Source organism: Carassius carassius, chromosome 9, assembly GCF_963082965.1.
Source record: "Carassius carassius chromosome 9, fCarCar2.1, whole genome shotgun sequence".
NCBI classification, from domain to species: domain Eukaryota; kingdom Metazoa; phylum Chordata; class Actinopteri; order Cypriniformes; family Cyprinidae; genus Carassius; species Carassius carassius.
Window position 1 is genome coordinate 12,174,674 of NC_081763.1, and position 22,460 is coordinate 12,197,133.

A 22,460-nucleotide genomic window follows, 5' to 3' on the forward strand; every position below is an offset into this window, starting at 1 on the left:
AATGCAATACAAGTGTAGTTTTTGATGCAATTAATGTGATAAAATATCATATAACAAGTAAAAAAAATCTAATTGCTTAACATTTAAAATTAACAACAAAAAACATGCAGTCACTTTTAATAAAGCGGAAAACACAAAGATTCAGCTAATAAGCAAGCTGTATGCTTATATCAGAAATCTGAAAAGCTTCTGCCTCTAACTGGGACAGCGTTCATCTGGAGTGCCGGTTATAAATTTAGGATTGAACAATACTTCGGTTAGCAGGTAGTTTATAACTGGCAGTGAGAGGGAATTTGGCTGTTAGAACATTGACATTTCTCATTACATTTCAAGAGCGTCATCTCTGAATGACAATACAAGTGCTGTTATTTGTAATGGAGCTGAGCTCGACTGGGGTTGCGCTTATTGTTTTGGCACATGCCTGCGCATTCTCGCTCACAGTGGGTCTGTGTTATGGGAGGAATCGAGTTTTAAAGGCGGTTCAGAGAGCAACCAGATCTGTAGAAGAAGTGCTGAGATTTTGTAGCCATCTTATGAATGTCAGATACTGTTCCATGATTCAGAGGGCAGCTGCCGGTTAGACATGGACTGTTACAACACGTCCCAACCTGCCATGGGGTGATGAATGATAAACGTTTCTGTGCTACTTGGTTACTATTTCACACAGAAACACCTCCGAACTGAAATCCTGATTCTATAAATTAAACATCAACCAATAACTAAAATGTCCAAGTTCAGAAACATTAAATATTATATGACTAATCCATCGAACTCCACATGGAAACCATTACAAGGATATTACTGAGGCTGTATGCTTTTCTGCTTTCTATAGACTTTCAAATCACAAGATCACATTCATACCTAGTACGGTCCAGGTGTAGTGCAAAACCTTTGTCTAGCTTTATTTATTTTTTCAAATACTAAAGGTGTTCTAACATCTAAATTTGTGAAGTGCAAATATGCGTTAAGTATTTATCCCGGACTCAGTGTAAACAGCCCCTTGAGAAGGAACACGATTCTCCTTACCTTACGATTGAGACTGGTGAGTGAGCCGGGCCGGAGGACTCTGCGTTTCCTGCACGACAGCAGTGGACGCGTGCGGGCTGCCACACATGTGCTGTCTGGTGCAGGAGAAGCCTGAGGACCCATCTCCAGCTTCTGCTGAGACTCAGAGCGGATCTGCTGGTCTGGGTCCCAGGTGACGGGGGAACTAGCCCGTAAACTGGATGAGGAGAAGAAATCATCTTTAATGAACATGACAATAAAAGTGTCATTTCTACTTTTTAATGAAGGGGGAAAAAAATGAATGAACGCACATTTAAATGATATATATTTGACTTTCATACCTGTTGATAACGCCATTGACTTGTCTCACAGGTCCACAGCTTTTCCTCAAGCTGGTTTCTGGGACGATATCATTGGATGATACAGACGTTTCCACTCCAGCAGTATCATGCTCCTAAAAAGACAAAAAACAAATGTGATGCTGGAAAGGACATCCCAATAATTTGGGTGAGTTTGGAGGAGTTGAATGGTTCTTGCTGCTTTTCTTCACTACTCTGATTGGATGAAAAGGTCAGGAGTGCTTTGCATACAACAGACAATCTTCTCAATTCTCTTGCTCAACAAACCCAGCTTTCTCTCAGGTCGTGCGTGGGCCCATATCATGAGGGTTTAATCTGTTTGCATGGGAATTAAACACACTAATGGATCTTAGACTGTTTTATTATAGATAACTGATTACTTCTAATCAAATAACACATGCTTCTAAACTGAGTTCAGGACTAGAGTGACTGTTATGGGTCTGTGCTCCTGGTCTTACCCCTGGGACAGGGCAGGTAAAGGTCTCTGTCCTTGAGTCACTGCTGTCTTCTGATACTGACTCACACACCGAGCTCTCCCCAAGTACAACAGAGCCCTATCAAGAAACAAACAAATTATAAACCAAAACTTCACCTCCCCTGTTAGATTAGCTAAAAACTAGTTCCTCACTGCAGAGACCGCAGAACACACATTTATCTGCAGTAGCAAACAACAGAAGATCTGCAATCTGATGCTAGTGTGTTACGCATTAAATTAAAATAAACAACTTTTGAGATCAGCATCTGTGCATTACATTTATATTTCTCACAGAAGCAAGGTCATTGTAGAAGCAAGGGTTTTGTTAAAAACAGAGCTTGTTTACAGTCTATATTACATTTATCAACATGCAAATTACATTTTTAAAAACCCGACAAATGCACAGAAAAAAAGTTGGCACTTAACACTGTAAATATTTTTGAAAGAAGTCGCTTATGCTCAGCAATGTTGCAATTATTTTATTAAATAAGAGAATAAGAACAGTAAGACTGCAAAATATTACAATTATAAATATTACAAAAGCTTTTCTATTTGACTAGTTCTCATATTTCAATATGTCACTTATTCCTATTTGAACGGTGGTATCTAAATCCTGAAACCTGGTTTTTAAGGTCAACTATTACGCCAATACATTTCTGAAGTTTCATCTTGATGGTGATCTTAAAATACAGCCATCATGAATGTGCATGGCTGTGTGTATGTGCACACCTTGCTGGAGCGGATCTGTCTGTAAATGTCCGTCTGTTGGCGTATACGGTACTCCAGATCCGAGACTTGGGCCTGTAGCCAGTTCCAGTGACTGATGATGGCAGCTCGGTCAACGGCATAACGGCCTTCTGCTCTCCTACATCTGGAAAACACACAGAAATATACTGGTTACAAGTCTATCCATGTTTTCAGAAATATCGGTCTTCGTATTTTGCATTAACACTGATTTAAGGGCAAGCTCTAATAAGTTAGGTCATTGTGTATGTGGACAATACACAGTTATATCTTGGTTTGAGTCATTCACAGATTGTTCCTTACAATTTCTAGTCCTGTTTCTACTGTTAATATGGCCAATTTATTATTATTATAATTTTTTTTTTTTTTTTTTTTTAAAGAGTAAGGTATAGTGACGTGGAGTGAAAAGCATCAAGTAACCTTTGTCTCCGCAACACATAGTGTGATGGAAGTGTGAACAAAACCGAGAAACAAAATCTGACAGGAAGTTAACCAAGAACATACGTTCCATCCAAAACTTCCTGTAGCTGTTTGTGTGCGTGAGAATCCAGCCATTTGACACAGGCCATTCAATGAGACTTCTCCCAAAAAACATTCAACTTGCTCCCATTAAACTTCACAAAAACGAAAATAAAGAAATAATATGTAGTCAAACACTGTCAGAAATGCACTGAATTGAACTCTGGTCTCTTTACATTAGCCACAGTTAATTCATAACCTCTGGTCTCTCAGGTCTTGCAGTGAGGCAACATAAACCAAGTAAAACCAGAGCATATTACTGAAAACAGAAAGATTTCAAAACACGAGGCGAAATAAACGGCTTCTTTTTTTCATCTGAAGTACAACAAACATGACTCAAGATTTCCCTGAATCAGAAAGAGAGCGAGAGACTTAGATGAAAGTGAAGGGAAAAAAGGAAAAGCATCACTGTGACCACAGATGGGAATGACGAGAAGGAAACCAAGACATGTACGGAAGACAAAAACACGCATATCACTACTTGTGTTTTTTCTTCTGACAGTCGAATAAGAATGCTCTTTATAGATGGGAATTACACTCAGATCTGCTTCAGAGGAGCTTGACAACAACAAAAGCTGGTCTGACGCCTCACTCTACTTTTCCTTTGACGAGAGAATACCAATCAATAGACTCACAAACAAGTCTCTTTTCAAAATGTAGTTATTTTTGTGTGCTTTTATCCTGTGCGCTTCACTCTCAGATGTACATGGAGACCCACTTTTTAAGGTCCTTTTACACTAATCAGAAGTTTACAGTTTGTTTTCAATGGGAGAAAGACAAGCTCACATACGACAATGCAGTCACTTTGTTGTGCATGAATGTTAGCGGCACACTGGGCAGGACAAAATGAAATATGTGAGGCCACTGCATGTCATCAAGCTATCATTTGTGATGTTATAGACAACCAATCAAATGACTGGGTTTTATGTAGTCCAAGAACCACACTGGCTCATAATGAGGAGAGTTGCTACCATCCTGGTTATGTGCACAGTAGTGTTGTCACGGTACCAAAATTTCAGTATTCGGTACCGATACCAGTGAAAATCCACGGTTCTCGGTACCAATTTCGGTACCAAAGCAAAACACAAAAATATGCTAAAAAAAAAAAAAAAACTTTTTAGCACTAAAATAAAACCAATGCCATTCTTTATACTCATTTACAATTGCGTTTAAAGTTTTTCTACAAGTTATATAATTATGAAAAACAGTAAACAAGTTTCACCCAGATTTAATTTGTCTTTTAATTTATGAAATTTAAACATTTCATTTCTGGTAAATAAAGCGGATTTTCTATTATTAAAATTGAAACATGGAAGAAATAATGTGATTTATTTCTTTAAAAAATAAAATTGTAAATTTTTTCAACAGTAGTAGCAGTGTCACATACATTTTACCAAATAATAGTAATATTTCTAGCACAATGCCTTTGTAAAAATTAACTTTTAGGCCTAATGAATGCATATTTGTCATTTTGAACTGAACTTAAGACTGGTGGTGATGCTTAAGATATTTTTGGTCATTGAGGGTTTCTGTAAAAAAAAATAGTAATAGATCATATAAATTATTATTAAAAGATAATACTACTACTAATTCTACTATCATACTAATGTATATCCAATGCACTATGAATTGATGAGCTGCTGGTTCATGAATATTAATCACGTTGTCTGCGTTCGGTCAAACTGATTTGCTGAAATTAAAAGAGGGACGGTACTAAATCAGCACCAGCCAATGAAATTGCCATTTGCACATTAGCTCCGCCCACTACCGGAGAAACCGGTATGTCTTTTGTTTGTTCAAAAATTAATATGAATAATTCTATATGAACTCCATTACAGGAAAAGACAATAAAGAATAGTTTACATATAGCGTGTTGATTCAGCGTGGTAAGACTCTCGCTCGCTCTCTCTTTTGCATGTGTGAGAAACTGAAAAGATCGCTTGATGGAGAGAGAACTCTGAAGCTCAGATGCTGAAATTAATGCAAGCGTCATGCGCTTCAGTCTATGTAGTAAACAAACCCGCACGTCTGCCATTCATTAATTCACACAGAGATGCGCAGAACACCGATTCATATTTCAAGCAACATTTGCGGCTTAACATTTACAGATACTGGTCCATATGGAGATTTGATTTGATTAATTTATGCTAACTTTGACAAATTCTATGACTGTCCATATTAAAATGTAAGTTTCATTTTCATGACTGGATTTTGAGATTCCGTCCTCGTTTTCTGCTTCACGGAAATCATAGCGCTGAACCGGGTTTGAACGGGACCTCGGTACTACCGGTACTTAAAGAAACCTGGTACCGTCACATTTAAAAAATTTTAGTACCGACTTGGTACCGAAGTACCGGGTCTTTTGACAACACTAGTGCACACATTGTACCTACGGCCGGGGGGTATGGTATGAGGCAATACCGTTTATCAATTTACAGTAGATTGATACGAGCGCATCTGAAAGCAGAGGACGCAGAGACATTTTGCCCTCAAAATAGAAAATGTAGTAAATGCAAAGATTATATATATATATATATATATATATATATATATATATATATATATATATATATATATATATATATATATATATATATATATATATACACACACACCAGATTTTTCATTTCAGCCAAAAAAAAAACACAGATGTGAATTTTTGGCCATATCATCCAGCCCTAATTGTGCCCACCCCTTCAACTGACTGAAAAAAACCCACAACTTTTCTACATGCAACACATTTGAGGTGTTCTAATCACTAGATGATTGAAGTAAAAGACAATCATCAAGCTATATTTGACAAAAACAAACCTGTTGAATATTCAATTAAATACAAAAGAGTTAAAAGGGGTCCCTTCACAGTGTAGGTGAACATTAACATAATATAGGGTCATTAAACACTGCATGAAAATGAAAATCTTTATCCACTCTTTATAGTCTCCCGGTCCACAAATCCTTTAGTTGTAATATACATTTATCCTCTTATTATAAAGCGTCTTTCTAGAAAACGAAACATTTTCTTACAACCTTACATGAATTATTGTGATCGAATAGCCTACATCATGAAATTTACTAGCAGGGTAACAGGTGCATTAGTGCTACCATACAGCATCAAGCTAGGTAAAACTATTTATAAAATCAATAGTACACTTTTACTCAAATTTTACTTCAAACCACCATAAGTTTTGGTTCCCGCTGGCTTCCATTCTAATGGACAAAAATACAATGTAATTCAATGGGAACTGAATCTATCTGGTTCCCAACATTCTTCAAAATACCTTCTTTAACACTCTTCAAAAACATCAACAACAATTTTTGGGTGGACTAATATATAACAATAATAATAATAATAATAATAATAATAATATATAATTAAAACATATTACCAATAAACAACTGAAATGACAAAATGACATCAGAACACTATGTAAAGCCATAAAAAGTGCAACCGATTTTTCAGACAATGAGCATAGACATTTCGACAATAACCACAATCTATTTTGAAGAGGCTGACAAAGACAGGAATGAGGCTCCTGTAAACACGTTAGGATTCCCTGGAACAAGCTTTACAAACACACTGTGACCTGCCTTCCTCTTCCCTGAAATGCCATGTTTCCACTCTTGCCAGTTCAGATGAGTGTTTTGTATTTTTGGGCATCCAAAATGTTTCCACATGGGTCCGGGTGGGGGAGGGACTGATACTATAATGTAATACACACAGCTGCCACAAGAGGCAGCACATGAACATGAGTGAATATGGTGCACGTTTGCATGTAAAGAGGAATGGGACAAGATCTTCCGACTCGGTGTACAGAGCTTTTAAAACTCAGTCTGTATGAGAGAATAAACTTGCATGCATCTGCATAATAAATCTGATCTGAGAGCGATTGTGGTGCAGAGACATCGAATGAGCTCAGATGAGATGCTTCCCAACCAGATGTCCTAAGAAGAAACCGGAAACAAGCAGGAAGTGGCCAAATGAAGATGAGACAAAGGCAGGTCATGGCAGCACAACAAGCACTCCTCGGCTGGGCATGAGTAAAGGAAATCTGAATAAGCTAATATTATCTACGATACATCTCAATGCCCTACAAGCCTTCAAATGCAAGTCACATGACCGCTATGACATGTCATGCCTGCAATGACTAAAAATAATGCAACAACCAAGTAGTATTACAACTTTACTCAAATGCACTTGAATTTTTTTTGCCCATCTACAGTTTCTTCATTGTTCCCGTTCATATACACAGAAGAGAGAGAGAAAAAAAAATCTGTAATTTGTCAAGGGAATTTAAACATTTAAAAAATAAAACCCACAATTCAAATCAATAAACCCACAGATCTACCACATTTTGAAACCATCACATTCACTGCCAGTGATAAAAACCCAGCCAATTAGCATTACAAAAACATAGCCTTTTCCCAGTTTCGAGATTCAGTTTTGAGCTAACTTAGACTATTACACCGTTCATTTGACACAAAACTATAATATTTCAACATGGAAAAAATGATAACTAGCCCTTTGCAGAGACAAAAGTCTCTCTCACACACACAAACAAACACAAAGGGACACATACAGCCAAACATTTAAAGGCCAAACAATCCAGAAACTTTCAGCTTGATGCCAGGTGGGTCATAAGAAAAGGCCCACGTTCACATGAGCGTACAAAAAGCCAGAACAATAAACACTTCAAATACTTAACACAGAACAAGACTGTGCCAGTAATTTAAACCAACATACCAAAAGCACACATGGGCCAAACATGCCCAAACAGATCTAATTAGAGGTATAAAACAGCACCGATTAAAGAACTTAATATGAATTTTATTTATCCCTTTAATGATAGTCAGTGTATTAAACATTTATTTCTAATACAAAACCAAACTCAAGACCGGTTTACGGTTTTAAAAATCTGCCAAATCCAGATCTCCAACCTGAAAACAAATCAGAATAGTGACCGCATTTTAGACTAATATAATGTTAATATATTATATTAATAATCAATCAATCAATCAATCAATCAATCAATCATCGCAATACTACAGGAAGTAAAAAGTGACTTAACTAATGACTGACCTCCTCTTTAAATGACAACCCGTTATAGCACTTAAAATCATAACTTGCAAGCAGAAAGAAAAATCACCCTTAAATGAAACCAGACGGAGCTAATAATCAACAGAAAAGAAGGGGAGACAAATACGTCAAGCTGCTTAACTTTTCTCTAATGATTCCTACAGACTGCGACCTCTGCACAGAACAAACCATGATAAAACATTAGCACCACAGCTAAGACACAATCTCGAGTGGGAACAAGTGGATCGACAGGAGCGTCCCGTCTCAAGGTCAGAAAACACTCGAGTGTCTCTCTGTATCACACAGTGCTTGGGGATTTTCTCAACATGTGAAAAGCTTGATCACTTGATCACAAGCTTGGTTTTTTTTAATGAAATTTCAAAAGCAAAACTCACTAAAAACAAGTCAAAATTATCACTTTTGTTTTTATTCATAGAAAATAATTATACACCTTTATTTTTAATTGCTTTTCATAATACCTTGCATTCAAGGTACATTTCATCAGGACTCCCTGGGAATCAAACCCATGTCCTTGAAATTGCAAGTGCCATGCTGTATAATAATAATAATAATAATAATAATAATAATAATAATAATAATAATATACAAATAAAATATATCTATACAAAATGCTTAACTCTTTTTTCATGCTTTCTTTGCTCTTTATTATATCACTGAAGGTATTATGTACTGTATATTATTTTATTAATTTCTACACATGAAATTTAAAATCACATAGGATACTTCTATTGCTACTGAAATTTAGGTATCATGAACCAAGTGCATTTTCAGGCTGGATTCTCATCTACATCATTGCCTTCATGACGAACTTCTTCGCCTCCGACACACAAACACACACACACCCTGCCTTTCAGGAAATGACAGAACGAGGCGGAGGAGCAAAATGAAAACACAGGAAATCAAGCCTGTGGTGATCATTACGTGCGTAACACGCAGACAGCTGAGACGAGCAGACTGAATACACACACCTGCATGCATGCAAACACCAACGACCTTGAGCATCCGAACACAATCAGTCATAATAGAGTTAAGGTGACTCAGAAAGACATTGATGCCATCATTATAGGACAAAATAGAGTAGGTGGTGGTGGGGGGAGAGAACCGGTGAAACTGTTGAGCACAGTCAAAAACAACTCATTTTTAGTGTAGCCTGAATTTGAAACCAGTGTGTGAAGGGCAGAACGACAGGGACAGAACCGCTCTACTGCAGACATGATATGGGCGTCGTCTGGAGAACAAAGAGTTTGATGTGCTGAGAGAGGCCCGCCCCCTTCAAGATCACATGACTGGTAGGAGGCAGGCATGGAGCAATATAAAGGAGAAAAGAAAAGAATAGAGAATGGAAAAAGAAAGAAAAGGCACGCCAAGTTTAACGCCTGAACATAGTGTTTAAGCACCCTTAAAATAACTTATTGTATTGTTCGGGAGTTGCATGGGGCTGAAATGAACTCATTCAGCAGCATTAGGTCCATGGTTAAAACCTACAAAGACAAAGTAGCATTCCCTACACCATCCTTAATCAAGTCTATCTCTGTATTAACCCTCTATGCGCCAAAGTCGCAAAATTGCGACAAGACGTCATCCTTAATAAAATAGACTGTAGTTCCTTATATGGTGTAATATCTCATTTGTATTCCCTTCCACTAGATGGTAGACATGTAGTACTTTGATTCTAGACCAACATTATGCATTGTTTCTGTTCAAAGTGTTCGAGGAAATAGCAGAGCAAGTGAGCTCTCATGTCATTGATGCAGAAGCAATTCATTTCATAGCATGAGTGTAAATGGTGAGATTTATGAGAGAAAAATCGCCAGATAGCTAATACAAAGTTGTACCGCGAGGATGTGTTGCAAATGTTGTTCGCCGATTCTGACTCTGAAGGGGAATATTTGCCTTTTGGAAATGACGATCGGCCGTCTAATGTTCACGCGTCTCGCGGTACATCTTTGCAGCGCAATGGTGCCGCCGTGCAAGGCGAGAGTGTTCACAAAGCACAAACAAGCGATCAGCAAGTGAACAAGCACAGTAATATAGTAATAATGTACTACTTCTCATTTTTTTTCCTGATCATTTGGAATGAGAATAAAAAGACAAACAACAACAACAATCGAATACAAACAAAAACCCTTGCAAATAAGTTCAAACATCCATTCAATATCTATTATTTCCTGAATATTACTGATGAACTGATCAAAAAGTACGCTACTGTTTACGTGTTTTACTACTATATAGTGTAGTAATATAGTAATAATTTAGTACTTTCTCCTGTTTTATTGTTGGCTTCCTCTTTTCTGATAATTTGGAATGAGGATAAAAAAAGACACACAAAAACATGCAAATATGTTCAAACATCAATTCAATATCTAAGATTTCCTGAATATTATGAAATTCGAGATAGCCGCCCCTGGTGACCTCATAATATGCAAATTAGATTAGTATTTTACACCCCACACAAACTTTCGATCATGCCAAACATTTTTTAATTGACAGTAGATCTCTATCTTTAAGCCCTTTCAAGCCACAAGCTTTTGAAATCTTGATCTCAAAACACATTTTTTCCAAAAAACTCTGGCGCCTTAAGGGTTAAATCCAAACTATCCATTTGTACTTTTTTCAATTATTTATTTGAACTGGTTCACAAAGCAAGTGTAAAATTATGAACTTTAATCGGTGGGCCTGGTCTCTCACACAGGAAGCCCGTGCCTCCATTTTCCCAGCTCTCAGTGCATTTAATACAAGTCAGCAGATTTCCACAGTACTAACCATACACACAAACTCTCTCCCATATATATATTTCCCACACTATGCTCAATGTGTACTGGAGGCTGGTTTGCTAGATAGCACTGGGAATTTGTAAATAATGCACCCATAGTCACGTGTGTGTGTGTGTGGGGGGGGGGGTTGATAACCATGTTTCCCTGTCAACAACAACAAAGACCGTCGCAAAGCAATTGGTTTGCTGTGCTAATGTTTAACTTCATCAATTATGGGACATCAAAACAGTCTCTGAATATCATTATTACATTCCTGATGAACAAACATTTAATCACCTTTTCCCCAAGCACTTTTAACTTCATTAACTTGTCAAATTGCTAAAAAGGTAGAACTCACAACAATTCGCAGGTGTTCCAACAAGAATATAATCTCCACAGGTACAACTACAGGTCAGTGTATGCCCTGATCAGCTGATCACAGCGGCACAAGTACAGACATGATTGCAACACAGAACCACAAACATGTAAATATTTCCAGTGAAGTTTAGAGAAGAGTGGAGTTTCAGTAACTGATGCAGCTTGCATGTAAACTCTTGCATGTAGAGATTTGTTGTTTTGTATAAACAGGATGACGTTGGGCTTGCAGCCACTTGAACAAACACGTCGCCTATAAACAGGTCAAGATTTATTTGTAGATGGTGACGAAGTCAATGCAGTGCTGAATTTAGTTTGCAACGGCATTTAGCAGGTCAGACTTTAAATCAAGGTACAACTGCTGAATTACTCCGTTTATACACTTTCAACCTGAACTGACCTGAAAATATTGAAATCAGTAACATGTAATGATTAGAGCCCGACCGATATATCGGCGGGCCGATATTATCGGCCGATATAAGCTAATTGCATTTAAATCGGCATCGGCATTTATAACGGCCGATGAAACATGAGAAACAGAGTCTCATGCTACACTCATGTTATGAGCGTTGCATAGTGTGCCCACCAGAGGGAGCTCTGCAGCTCCAGAGTTAACAACAGCGCCAGAAGTCCACTACAGAAGAAAGCGATCAGCCAAGGAGATGAAGGAGATGTGTTTTGACGGTGAGTCTGTCGTTCGTCATGTGAAATGATTGTAGATTTAGTTCATACCCTTTATATAAAAACTGTGTGGTAGTTCTAGCTAACGGTCCTATCATTATCACTTCTAAATATTCTGTAACATCACTTACAGCTGCTAATGCATTGCTATATTAGATTAGCCACAAAGCTAATACCATGTTTATCAGTGGAAGAGCGCGAACGTTAATAGGAGGTCAAACTATAACGTTAGCGTGTAACTTATTCTTATTCTATTGCGGTGTGTTTCCCACATAATGACCGCGTAATTGGGCCTTTCACAGGACGCGGTATGCACGGCGCTTGCCGCTGGGTTCAGCGTTGCCCTTCAAATACAACGCGATTTTCGCTGCGCTATGGCGTAGGCGGAGTTTTAAAAACGTTTAGCGGGAGCTCTTTCATAGTCGGTTCCTCCTTTCGGTCAGAAGCAAACATGTATCTGTCCCGTTGTAAGAAGCGAGCGATAGCGCTAGTCCTGCTGATGAGAATTAAGAGAGAAGCAAGGAAGAAGAGGCTACCCTCAGGTCCAGAGAACAATTTAGTGAATTCAGGCTGGTTACGTTACTCCAACGCTAATAGCTTCCTTTTTAGCAGGCCCCTTAAATGCTTGCTATTAACTTGTTTGAAGGTGGTTCTTTTCAAAATTGACAGCGGTGTGTTCATGACTCTAACGTTAACCATTCAACTTCGAATTGATTCCCTAATCTTCCAGTAATAGTAGGCAAGACGATGTTCTGTGAGAGCAAATATAGTGTAGTTACAGTAACTACAGTAGGTGGGTCAGAAATGATTAAACCAGAGGGGACATGTAAATAAATGTGAGCTGAACTAGCGCTTTTATTTATTTTTTTTTTACATTGTTTCAAAGCAGCTTTACAGACATAACAGGAAAATGTTGAAATAATATTGTTAAATATAAGTAGGTAATACCTATTGCTTGACAAATAAAAAATATATATATATTTCTCATTTTTGCCTATGTAGGAGATCCCAGTTTATTATTATTATAATTCTAATGATGACATGAGTAATGATACATGGTGATATTATTAATACACATGCTTATTCTTTCTCTGTCTCTCTTTCTGCCTACAGATGGCTGAAAAAGGTGATTGCTGTAGCAGCAAAGTGTGGGACTACTTCTGCAAATACTTTAACTTTAGTATTATAATTTATTTACAGTAAACACACAGACTGTTAAAACCAGCTTCAACTGGAAGAAAGTAAAAGTGTTAAATGTTTAAAACCAGACTGTTTTTTGATCATTAAAAAATATATACTTTTGATGTGCAATTGTTTAGTCATTGAGACTGTAATCTAAGGCTTTTTTTTTAACAATCCATTCTGGAAAATGGTTTATACAGCCCACATACATAGAACAGGCAGATATTTTGCTATTGAATGTTGTGTAAGTGCAGTTTATAGAAAATGGGTCTAATATCCAGATTATTTTTAAAATCAAAATATTGGCTTACAAATCGGCTCTTTGAGTTAATATCGGCATCGGCCCCCAAAAATCCATATCGGTCGGGCTCTAGTAATGATTATGCTTCATTTATACAGGGCTCTACGCTTACTTTTCATTAAAAAAAAAAAAAAAAAAAAGTAAAAAATTTAGGAGCACATTAAAAAAAATTCAGGAGCACCTTCTGATCAATATTACGAGGTGATTTACGGGGCATTGTTTTTTACTTAACTTTGTAATGGCATTATTTTCTAACTTTATCAAAAATGTTATCTTTTGACCAATTACAAAATTTATACGTTTTTTCTAAATTTCTAATTAAAATGATAGAACAGGCTGAGTAAGTTACTGATCAAATGAAATCAGTAATAATTAAATTGCAATAGAGAGGTGGCAAATAAAAAATGTGACATGTAGGCATTTTAAAAGACATTTAATGAGGCTCATAGGTGGTATGAGTGCAATTAAATTCACAAAGAGATGAATGTTAAATATAGAATTATGAATTATATATAAGCTACGCAAACAACTTTAAATCGCATGCGATACATCACTGATAATTAACGCAATATTGAGTAGCTTTTCATTGAACTACAACGCTAGTTCATTGAAAAGTGAAAATTATGTCATTAATGACTCACCCTCATGTTGTTCCAAACCCGTAAGACCTCCGTTCATCTTCGGAACACAGTTTAAGTTATTTTAGATTTAGTCCGAGAGCTCTCAGTCCCTCCATTGAAGCTGTGTGTACGGTATACTGTCCATGTCCAGAAAGGTAAGAGAAACATCATCAAAGTAGTCCATGTGACATCAGAGGCTCAGTTAGAATTTTTTGAAGTAACCAAATCTTCTTGAACCAGTTTACCAAATCGAACTGAATCGTTTGAAACGGTTCGTGTCTCCAATACGCATTAATCCACAAATGACTTAAGCTGTTAACTTTTTTTAATGTGGCTGACACTCCCTCGGAGTAAAAAAAAAAAAAAACAATATCCTGGAGTTATTAATGTACTCAAACAGTACACTGACTGAACTGCTGTGAAGAGAGAACTTAAGATGAACACCGAGCCGAGCCAGATAACGAACGAACAATTGACTCGTTCTCGAGTCAAGAACCGTTTCTGTCAGACGCGTCCGATTCGTGAACAGAGGAGCTTGAGAACAACTTGAGAACAAGTCAATCTTTCGTTCGTTATCTGGCTCGGTGTTCATCTTCAGTTCTCTCTTCCCAGCAGTTCAGTCAGTGTACTGTTTGAGTAAATGAATTAGTCCGGGATATTGGTTTATTTTAACTCCGAGGGAGTGTCAGCTTTAGCTGTTTAGTTAACAGCTTAAGTCATTTGTGGATTAATGCTTATTGGAGACGCGAACAGTTTCAAATGATTCAGTTTGATTTGGTGAACTGGTTCAAGAAGATCCGGTTGCATTTAGTGATTCGTTCGCAAACCGGATATCACTAAACTGCAGTGTTTTGAAATCTCACAACTGACCCGGAAGAGAAGACATTGCTGAGTAAAGTTGTAGTTTTTGCTATTTTTGGACCAAAATGTATTTTCGATGCTTCAAAAAATTCTAACTGACCCTCTGATGTCACATACACATATGTCACATATACCGTACACACAGTTTCAATGGAGGGACTGAGAGCTCTCGGACTAAATCTAAAATGTTAAACTGTGTTCCGAAGACAAACGGAGGTCTTACGGGTTTGGAACGACATGAGGGTGAGTCATTAATGACAATTTTCATTTTTAGATGAACTAACCCGTTAAGTGATTCTCTACTAGGGGGCCCCTGCAAATTTCCAGAATCGCCTAAAGATGACAGAATGATTTAAAATAACAATTAGAAGCTAAACATTTTTTAACATAACTCAACTACATGCGGAATAAATTTTTTTTACACTGTTATATGGAAAAGTCCAGTAAATAAAATCTTAAAACTCTATGGGAATTTGCAATATTATATATTAATACAAGGGCTCCCAAATTTCTACACATCCATCAATTCATGTGCTCATTAATTCATATTAACACATTTGTCCAATATAATCCCCCCAGCTGTGTTCCATTCAATCAAATTTCAGGATTCCAGTAAAACCTGTGCGGATTTTGTGTTGGCCAAGCTGCAAGTGTATTGATTGGTGAACAGAGCAGTAATGTAAAAAAGAATAGAAAAGAAAAAGAGAGAGAAGAAAAACTGGCTAAAAAAGCAAGTATGTAGGAACAAGTGAGTATATGAGAGAGACAGAACAAGTGTGAACCGTTATGCAATGGGTGTGGGTGCAGATTTCCAGGCCCATCAATTCTGCCGTAAGCAGCTCCAGATGTTTGGAGATCAGGGTGGGAAAGTGACGTGGCTCCTCGGCATGTTTAAACTCCTGACTGACTGCACCACCACAGCAAAATGGCCATTTTGCATCACACTAATATAAGAAGGGATGTGTTTCTCAAAGTGAAAACAACTTGGGATGAAGTTGAGAAAGGATGAAGGTGAATGAAGTTAAAACAGAAATTACTTATGACTGCTTTTCTTTAATCTTGGGGCATATATTATATATATATATATTTTTTTTATTGTTTGGCTTAAATGTTTTAAATGCAGATGTTTTTATATATATATATATATATATATATATATATATATATATATATATATATATACACACACACACACACGTATATATATATATATATATGTGTATATATATATATATATATATATATATATATATATATATATATATATATATATATATATATATATATATATATATATATATATGTGTATATATATATATATATATATATATATATATATATATATATATATATATATATATATATATATGTGTATATATATATATATATATAAAACATCTGCATTTAAAACATTTAAGCCAAACAACCATCTTGTTTGGCGTCAATGCTTCAGAAAAACTGCCTAAAATAATATGCATGTTATTAAACATATGCTGAACATCAGCAAACATAATTACAATTAGGGGTGCACCGAACGCGCGTCACACAGCAACGGCAGGTTCTGACACACACACACACACACACACACACACAGAGCCTATTAGTGCATAATATCAATGTAGCCTTCAGTAATGTTTTTCATTGATGTTATGGCAGTCCACATTGCTTACTTGTGCGCGTCTCAAGCGCCCTCTTTACGTTCGCCCTAATGCATGTTTAGTTGTCGGTGGATTTGCCTTTATTTGGCGTTGAAAAACGGATCAACGCCAAATATAGGCAATTTACTTACGATTCAATGAACACTTTGCCTATGTCTCAAAAATCGAACAGGATTTTTTTTTTTTCACAAAAGTGACAGCCCTATACGAGAGGACAAAGTTGCAATATGTAACATTTGTTCTGCAAAAATCTCAAATTGTGGATTTTTCTGCACAATTTTTAAAAAACTATTTTATTTGATGGAACATAAAACTTGAATAATTATTTATATTTATTGTAAAAAATATTTTATGTTTTTTTATGTAACCGTTAATAAAAGTTTGATTATTATATTGTGATTTTTCAATTCAGATCCATTAAATCCAAGCAATATATATATACGTTTTTAAAAGAAGCCATTTTCAGCTTCAGTTTCGGTTTTCGGCCAAGTGCATCCTAAATTTTCGGTTTCGGTGCAGAATTTTCATTTCGGTGCATTCTGACAAACATCAACTAAACAATTTTTCAGTATTTTAAGCAGCATCCTGTAATCAGATGTTTGTGACAAGCAAGATTTAAGCCAAAGTATGAGCAGCTGATTATCCGTGAAGTCTGTTTAAAATCAAGTCTGCACCAATTATCAGAACAAGATTCAATCTCATTAGTGACGCATTAAAAGGATGAAATGTTTATTAAAAAGATGTGTGGACTTGTGTTACCAGCTGCAATACAGAGCACTAAACGCACAGAGCGGGAAGCTTAAGATTTATAAACAATGCTGGGGGGTCAGTTATTTTGATCTCTGAAAAGCTGTGACAATTGTCTATTAAGAGCAAACAACCAAATGAACCAATAATGATAATTCAACATCTAAAGCTAAAAAATTATATAAATACAATACATTCAAAGCAATGGTAATAGTTGAACAGTCAGTAAATGTGTAGTCTTCGTTGCCCAATCAGACTCTGATTAATCAAGACATCATTACCTTAAGCTTTTAGCATCTAAAAAAAGCTTGTATTATACCAAACCAAACAAAACTAGGCCATAAAAGTGACTACCAAACTTAACATTTCTAAACACAAAACAGAACGCACTTAACTGCGTTACGTGCAAATAAACCGACAGCATGCACTGCATCCCCTGTAAACTCCAGCTATACTTCCTGCTGAAAAAAGAAACTGTAGGCATTATATTTTAAACAGTAGTCACATTTTTAAAACGTAGTCACATTATTTTTAATACAAGGAGTACCTTTGTCACATGAACTCATCACAATGCACTTTCCTTTACTTTGGAAATCAATACAGTAAAATATATTTTGGTGTAAATAAGAAATCTATGGCAATTGGCAGAACAATAAGTCAAGATATTGAAAAATATTTAGGTCTACGAAAACATTAAATGCACAGTATAATATACTATTAACACTGTATGCCATGCTGTAGTGATAAGAGCAGTTTAATCAGTACACTGGTAAAGTGTGAGTGCATAATGGAAGGTATAGGTGGTAGGTCTGGTCAACTAGGATTTAAAAAAGGCTAAAATAAGATCAATAAAAAAAAAAATCAAATTGTTCTGAAAGGCTACCAATCAGGATGCAATTTTTAATGACCAAATGATGCACCTTTACCTTGCCGTTCTTTAGCGTGATAAGAGGTAAACCCCTGTCCTTGAAGTTAAGCCCTGCTGCTTTTGCCATCAAAGCAGCACTTTTGTACAAATTCAGACAATAGACAATCACTTTCAGACGTCAAATCGCCCGCTGTGAGTAATGTTCCCATTAAAGGAGTGCTAAAATAGTCACAGCAGAAAAAAAAGGATCAACAAACTGTAGGATGTTGTACACTAGATTTTTTGCACCCTATTCATTTCAAACGTTAGTTATGAACTCTTTAGTGTGGTGCGAGGATTGCCATGTGTGTCAAAATTAGGGCTGCACGATGTGGCTTTTAAGCATCGATATCGCGATGTACGAATCCACGATAGTCACATTGCAGGATGTGCGATGTAGGCTGTCGTAGTTGATCCGTTATTCATTAACTGACGAATGTGATTCGCTGATTAATTGCACATCAATTAACCATCATAGGGTGAAAGTTTTGACCGGGGAGAGAGAGAGAGAGAGAGAGAGAGAGGAGAGAAAGAGAGAGCGCACGCGAGAGAGAGAGCAAGCGAGCCCGCCCCGGCCGCACGCTCACCATCTTCAAACAACATGAGCGATGTCTTGCTCTCTCTCCCGCGTTTATATTAATCAATTAACACAATAGTGTTGATGTTTAAATCATTTAAAATGAAAATGTAAGTGTGCTCACCCCATTTTTGTAAGAAAAAATTTGATTAGATTTCATATTGCAATATATTTCGCAGAAAAATAAAATATTGCAATGTCATTTTTTCCCAATATCGTGCAGCCCTAGTGTCAATACACCTATGATAAATCGAAGCACATTCTGCAGGTCTGCATTTAGCATCTGGTCTGGTGGACATGACACAGCCTTAACTTATAGTGCTACCCGAACACTGCCAAATCAATTGTGAATGTTTGTGTGTTACGCACATCAGTGTTTCCCACAGACTTACAGTATGTGTGGTGGCACTTTCCCTGGGGGAAATATATGTGACCCTGTCTGTGAAACCCAGGCTAAAGTCTCAAAATATAGTTATGAGATAACAAGCATCAAAGTTTGATTTCAACCAATAATTTCACTATGATTTCAATCTTTGACATGGCCTTACTGAGTCAATATTAAAGATATAAAGGTTATTTTTTCACAGAATGTTCTGCATCTTGATAAAGTAAAATCCACCCCCCCCCCCCCCCCCCAAAAAGACAGGCAGGGTCACATATGTATATAAATGTAAATATAAAACAGCAGACGGGCTTATTTAAAGTGCAAGTTCATTCTCTGCCAGCAGGAGGCACTTTTGGAGAATCAGAAATGGCGGTTTCCCTGGTAACAGCTGTAATAAAAGCAACCCTACACTACTTTATCAGACATCAAAACTTTTCTGAAGACAATTGGTTCCCTTCAAAAAAAAAGATACATTTCTATAAAATAATTTGTGCCGCATTTTGTTTCTGAATCGTACAGTACTCATGTTTATTCAACAAAGTCAAAGCCTTTTGGAGAAAACCATTTGTTGCAGTCAGTGTTGATGAGCGCGTTTACATGCACACTCTTAAGCCAATTATGCTTCATAAGCTGAAAACGCTGTTGGTCATGTAAACATAGTAACCCTGTTTTCTTTTATCGGAGTAAGGTCATAAACTGCGTAAGCATAATACGATTGCAACAGGTAGTTTTTTTGCCTCTTACTCCGATTTCGCAAAGCATGTAAATGCAATAACCCAATTTCTATCGACTTATTGAAGCGCGTATGTGTGATACATGACAGGAACGCATCGTTAGTGCAGATTTAAGCGCATCTAGACTGAGTAAACATCTTGCAGTAAAGGAAAAATATCATGAAAGCAGACTTTTTCATGACTCAGAAAATGATAAAAATGTGTTCTCATCTTGTGTAGCAGAAGTCGAAGTGGTTCAATCACAATGCTGTGTTTATAACTGCATGAGAGGATATACGAGCTGTAAGTTACCGTGTTGCAAGCTGACATGTTGCAAACAATTTAACATCACAACTGTCAAATGTTAAGAATACTCAGAGTCAGACATGCAAATGATTATATTTTGACATTACTACAGGGAAATAACGTGATTTATTAATTAAGTCATGTAAAGGCAGGCTACTTGCGCTCTCAGGTTACTGATGTGCATGTAAACATGCTCATTGTGGCGGGCACCACAAATAAATCAATGTATGGGAAACCCTGCACATCCCTAGTAATCATGTACATGAAATAAACACTACAAAAAAGTACTGCTGTTACCTGACAACACACCATGGTTAATTAACATTTACAGACACAATGCATGTAGCAGCTATTAACCCAAGACAACTTAAAAATCAATACGAATTCTCTATAGATCCCACCACATTATAGGGTCTTCATCTGAGCCTGGATGCTACAAAACACACACACAGAAAATGTTACTATCAGCATGAGGGACAGAGATAAGATTCCATTTCAAACCACAGATGTGTGTGCTGATTAAGGGATACAAGGTACACATTTTTATCAGTTCAAATCCATGACCATGGTGTTGCTAAAGCAACCAGACAAATACAAATACATAAGACAAATATATATAAATATTATAGAATATTTGCATACATTTAAGCTACCTCATCAGTTAATGACCATTTATGCAAACTATGCTGCAAAAATATTCGACATCACAAAGCATATGCAATTATATCAATATCACAAAGCATCAAAATATCACAACTTTAACTGAACTTTGAATTAAATGAGAATTTTAGAGTTTGCCAAACAATACCAGGGTTTTTGGTTGCGGTTACACTAGAGCTGAAACAACGAATCGATTTAAAATCGATTATTAAAATAGTTGTCAACTAATTTAGTCATCGATTCGTTGCTAAATAACTTTTATTTGCCGTAAGCGGCTCATTTCGTGCATATTTCAAATCTGCGGTGACCAAAGTGTGGCAGTAATGAGCCACCGGAGGTTTTACTCAGCCAGTACAACAGGAGAAGTAGCGAATAGCTGGCCTCGTTTTATGTCACGTGCTTCCCGAACAGCGTCTCTGCAGCCATAGACATCATATGATGTTTATGTCTGCAGCATTCAGCGTGATGTGGGAGTACTTTACATTGAGCCTTTAAAAAAAAGAAGAGTAACCTGTAAACTCTGCACTACTGCACTGTTTAAGGGGACGTTCACATATCGCGTCTTTTGCGCGCTCAAGTTCGTTATTTCCAACACCGCACCGCATCGAGTTAAAAACATTTCAACTTTTCAGAATGCAGCAACCGCAACGCGGGTCATGTGACAAGAACTAACCAATCAGCTTCATCCTTTCCCGTAACAACGTTAAAAGCTCAGTCAAGATGAAAGGAACAGCTGATCATAGTTGTATATGGATTTCCATTTTGAAATAAATTTAGTAGCAGAGCTACTGCAAGCGATTTGAGCTGCAAATCCATTTATCCTTTGCTGAAATTTCTGCGTCTTCAAGGAGAGAGCACTTCATGGTTGCTTAGCAAAGGCAGACGCCTCAGGGGCGCTTCTGCGCGAGCGCTTTGGAAAGGAGGAGAAAGCGGCGCGCCTAGCGTTTTCCACGCGTTTTTAGGCGCGATTTGTGAACGGACCCTAAGACTTTCATTTGTGCAGATTCTCCAGTACAATGTTGTTTGCAAATGTTTAGTCGTAAAAGCTGATAACATTGCTTTTTAACAGTTAACATTTAAAGCTTTACAAACATGTTCTGTGATCAGTTTGTCGTTTACCAGTTCAAAATTCAGTCGTGCAGCCTAATTATGACTGAATGAGAGAGGTAAATGTAGGTATTTGAAATGCACTTTTTTTTCTAAGTATTATTCACTGCTCTTTTTCACACAGCAGGTTTTTTGTGTGTGTCCTATTTTTTTTTCTGGACAACCTTCTGATGGATTTTACTTTAAATTGTGAGTTCCATTCAGGTTTCATGCCATTGGCACTTTTTTTGAAGGATTGTTTACAATTTCACAGCAAAAGCTATAAAAAATTTTTCCCAGTAAATAATAAAATACAATGCACTGCAATTTTATTCTGTTTTATCCTTATTCTTCGTGAAAATATGTTCTGAAAGATTCCTTAAGCTTTGTTCGGGATGTTAAACTACTTTAGGAGCTCTAAGGACTGCCATGGTGAAAACATTATTTGAAA

General features: G+C 36.8%; 1 protein-coding gene across 1 annotated transcript in view; it reads right to left on the reverse strand.

Moving 5' to 3' along the window:
- LOC132148957 (KAT8 regulatory NSL complex subunit 1-like) overlaps window positions 1-22,460 on the reverse strand; it is a 65,626-nt gene that overhangs the window by 7,211 nt on the left and 35,955 nt on the right. Inside the window, exons 3-6 of the mRNA XM_059557788.1 lie at window positions 2,569-2,710; window positions 1,823-1,918; window positions 1,347-1,459; window positions 1,027-1,222 (exon numbers count right to left, since the gene is read on the reverse strand). Of these exons, the coding sequence (XP_059413771.1) occupies window positions 1,027-1,222; window positions 1,347-1,459; window positions 1,823-1,918; window positions 2,569-2,710 (547 nt within the window). The remainder of the gene's footprint in view (window positions 1-1,026; window positions 1,223-1,346; window positions 1,460-1,822; window positions 1,919-2,568; window positions 2,711-22,460) is intronic.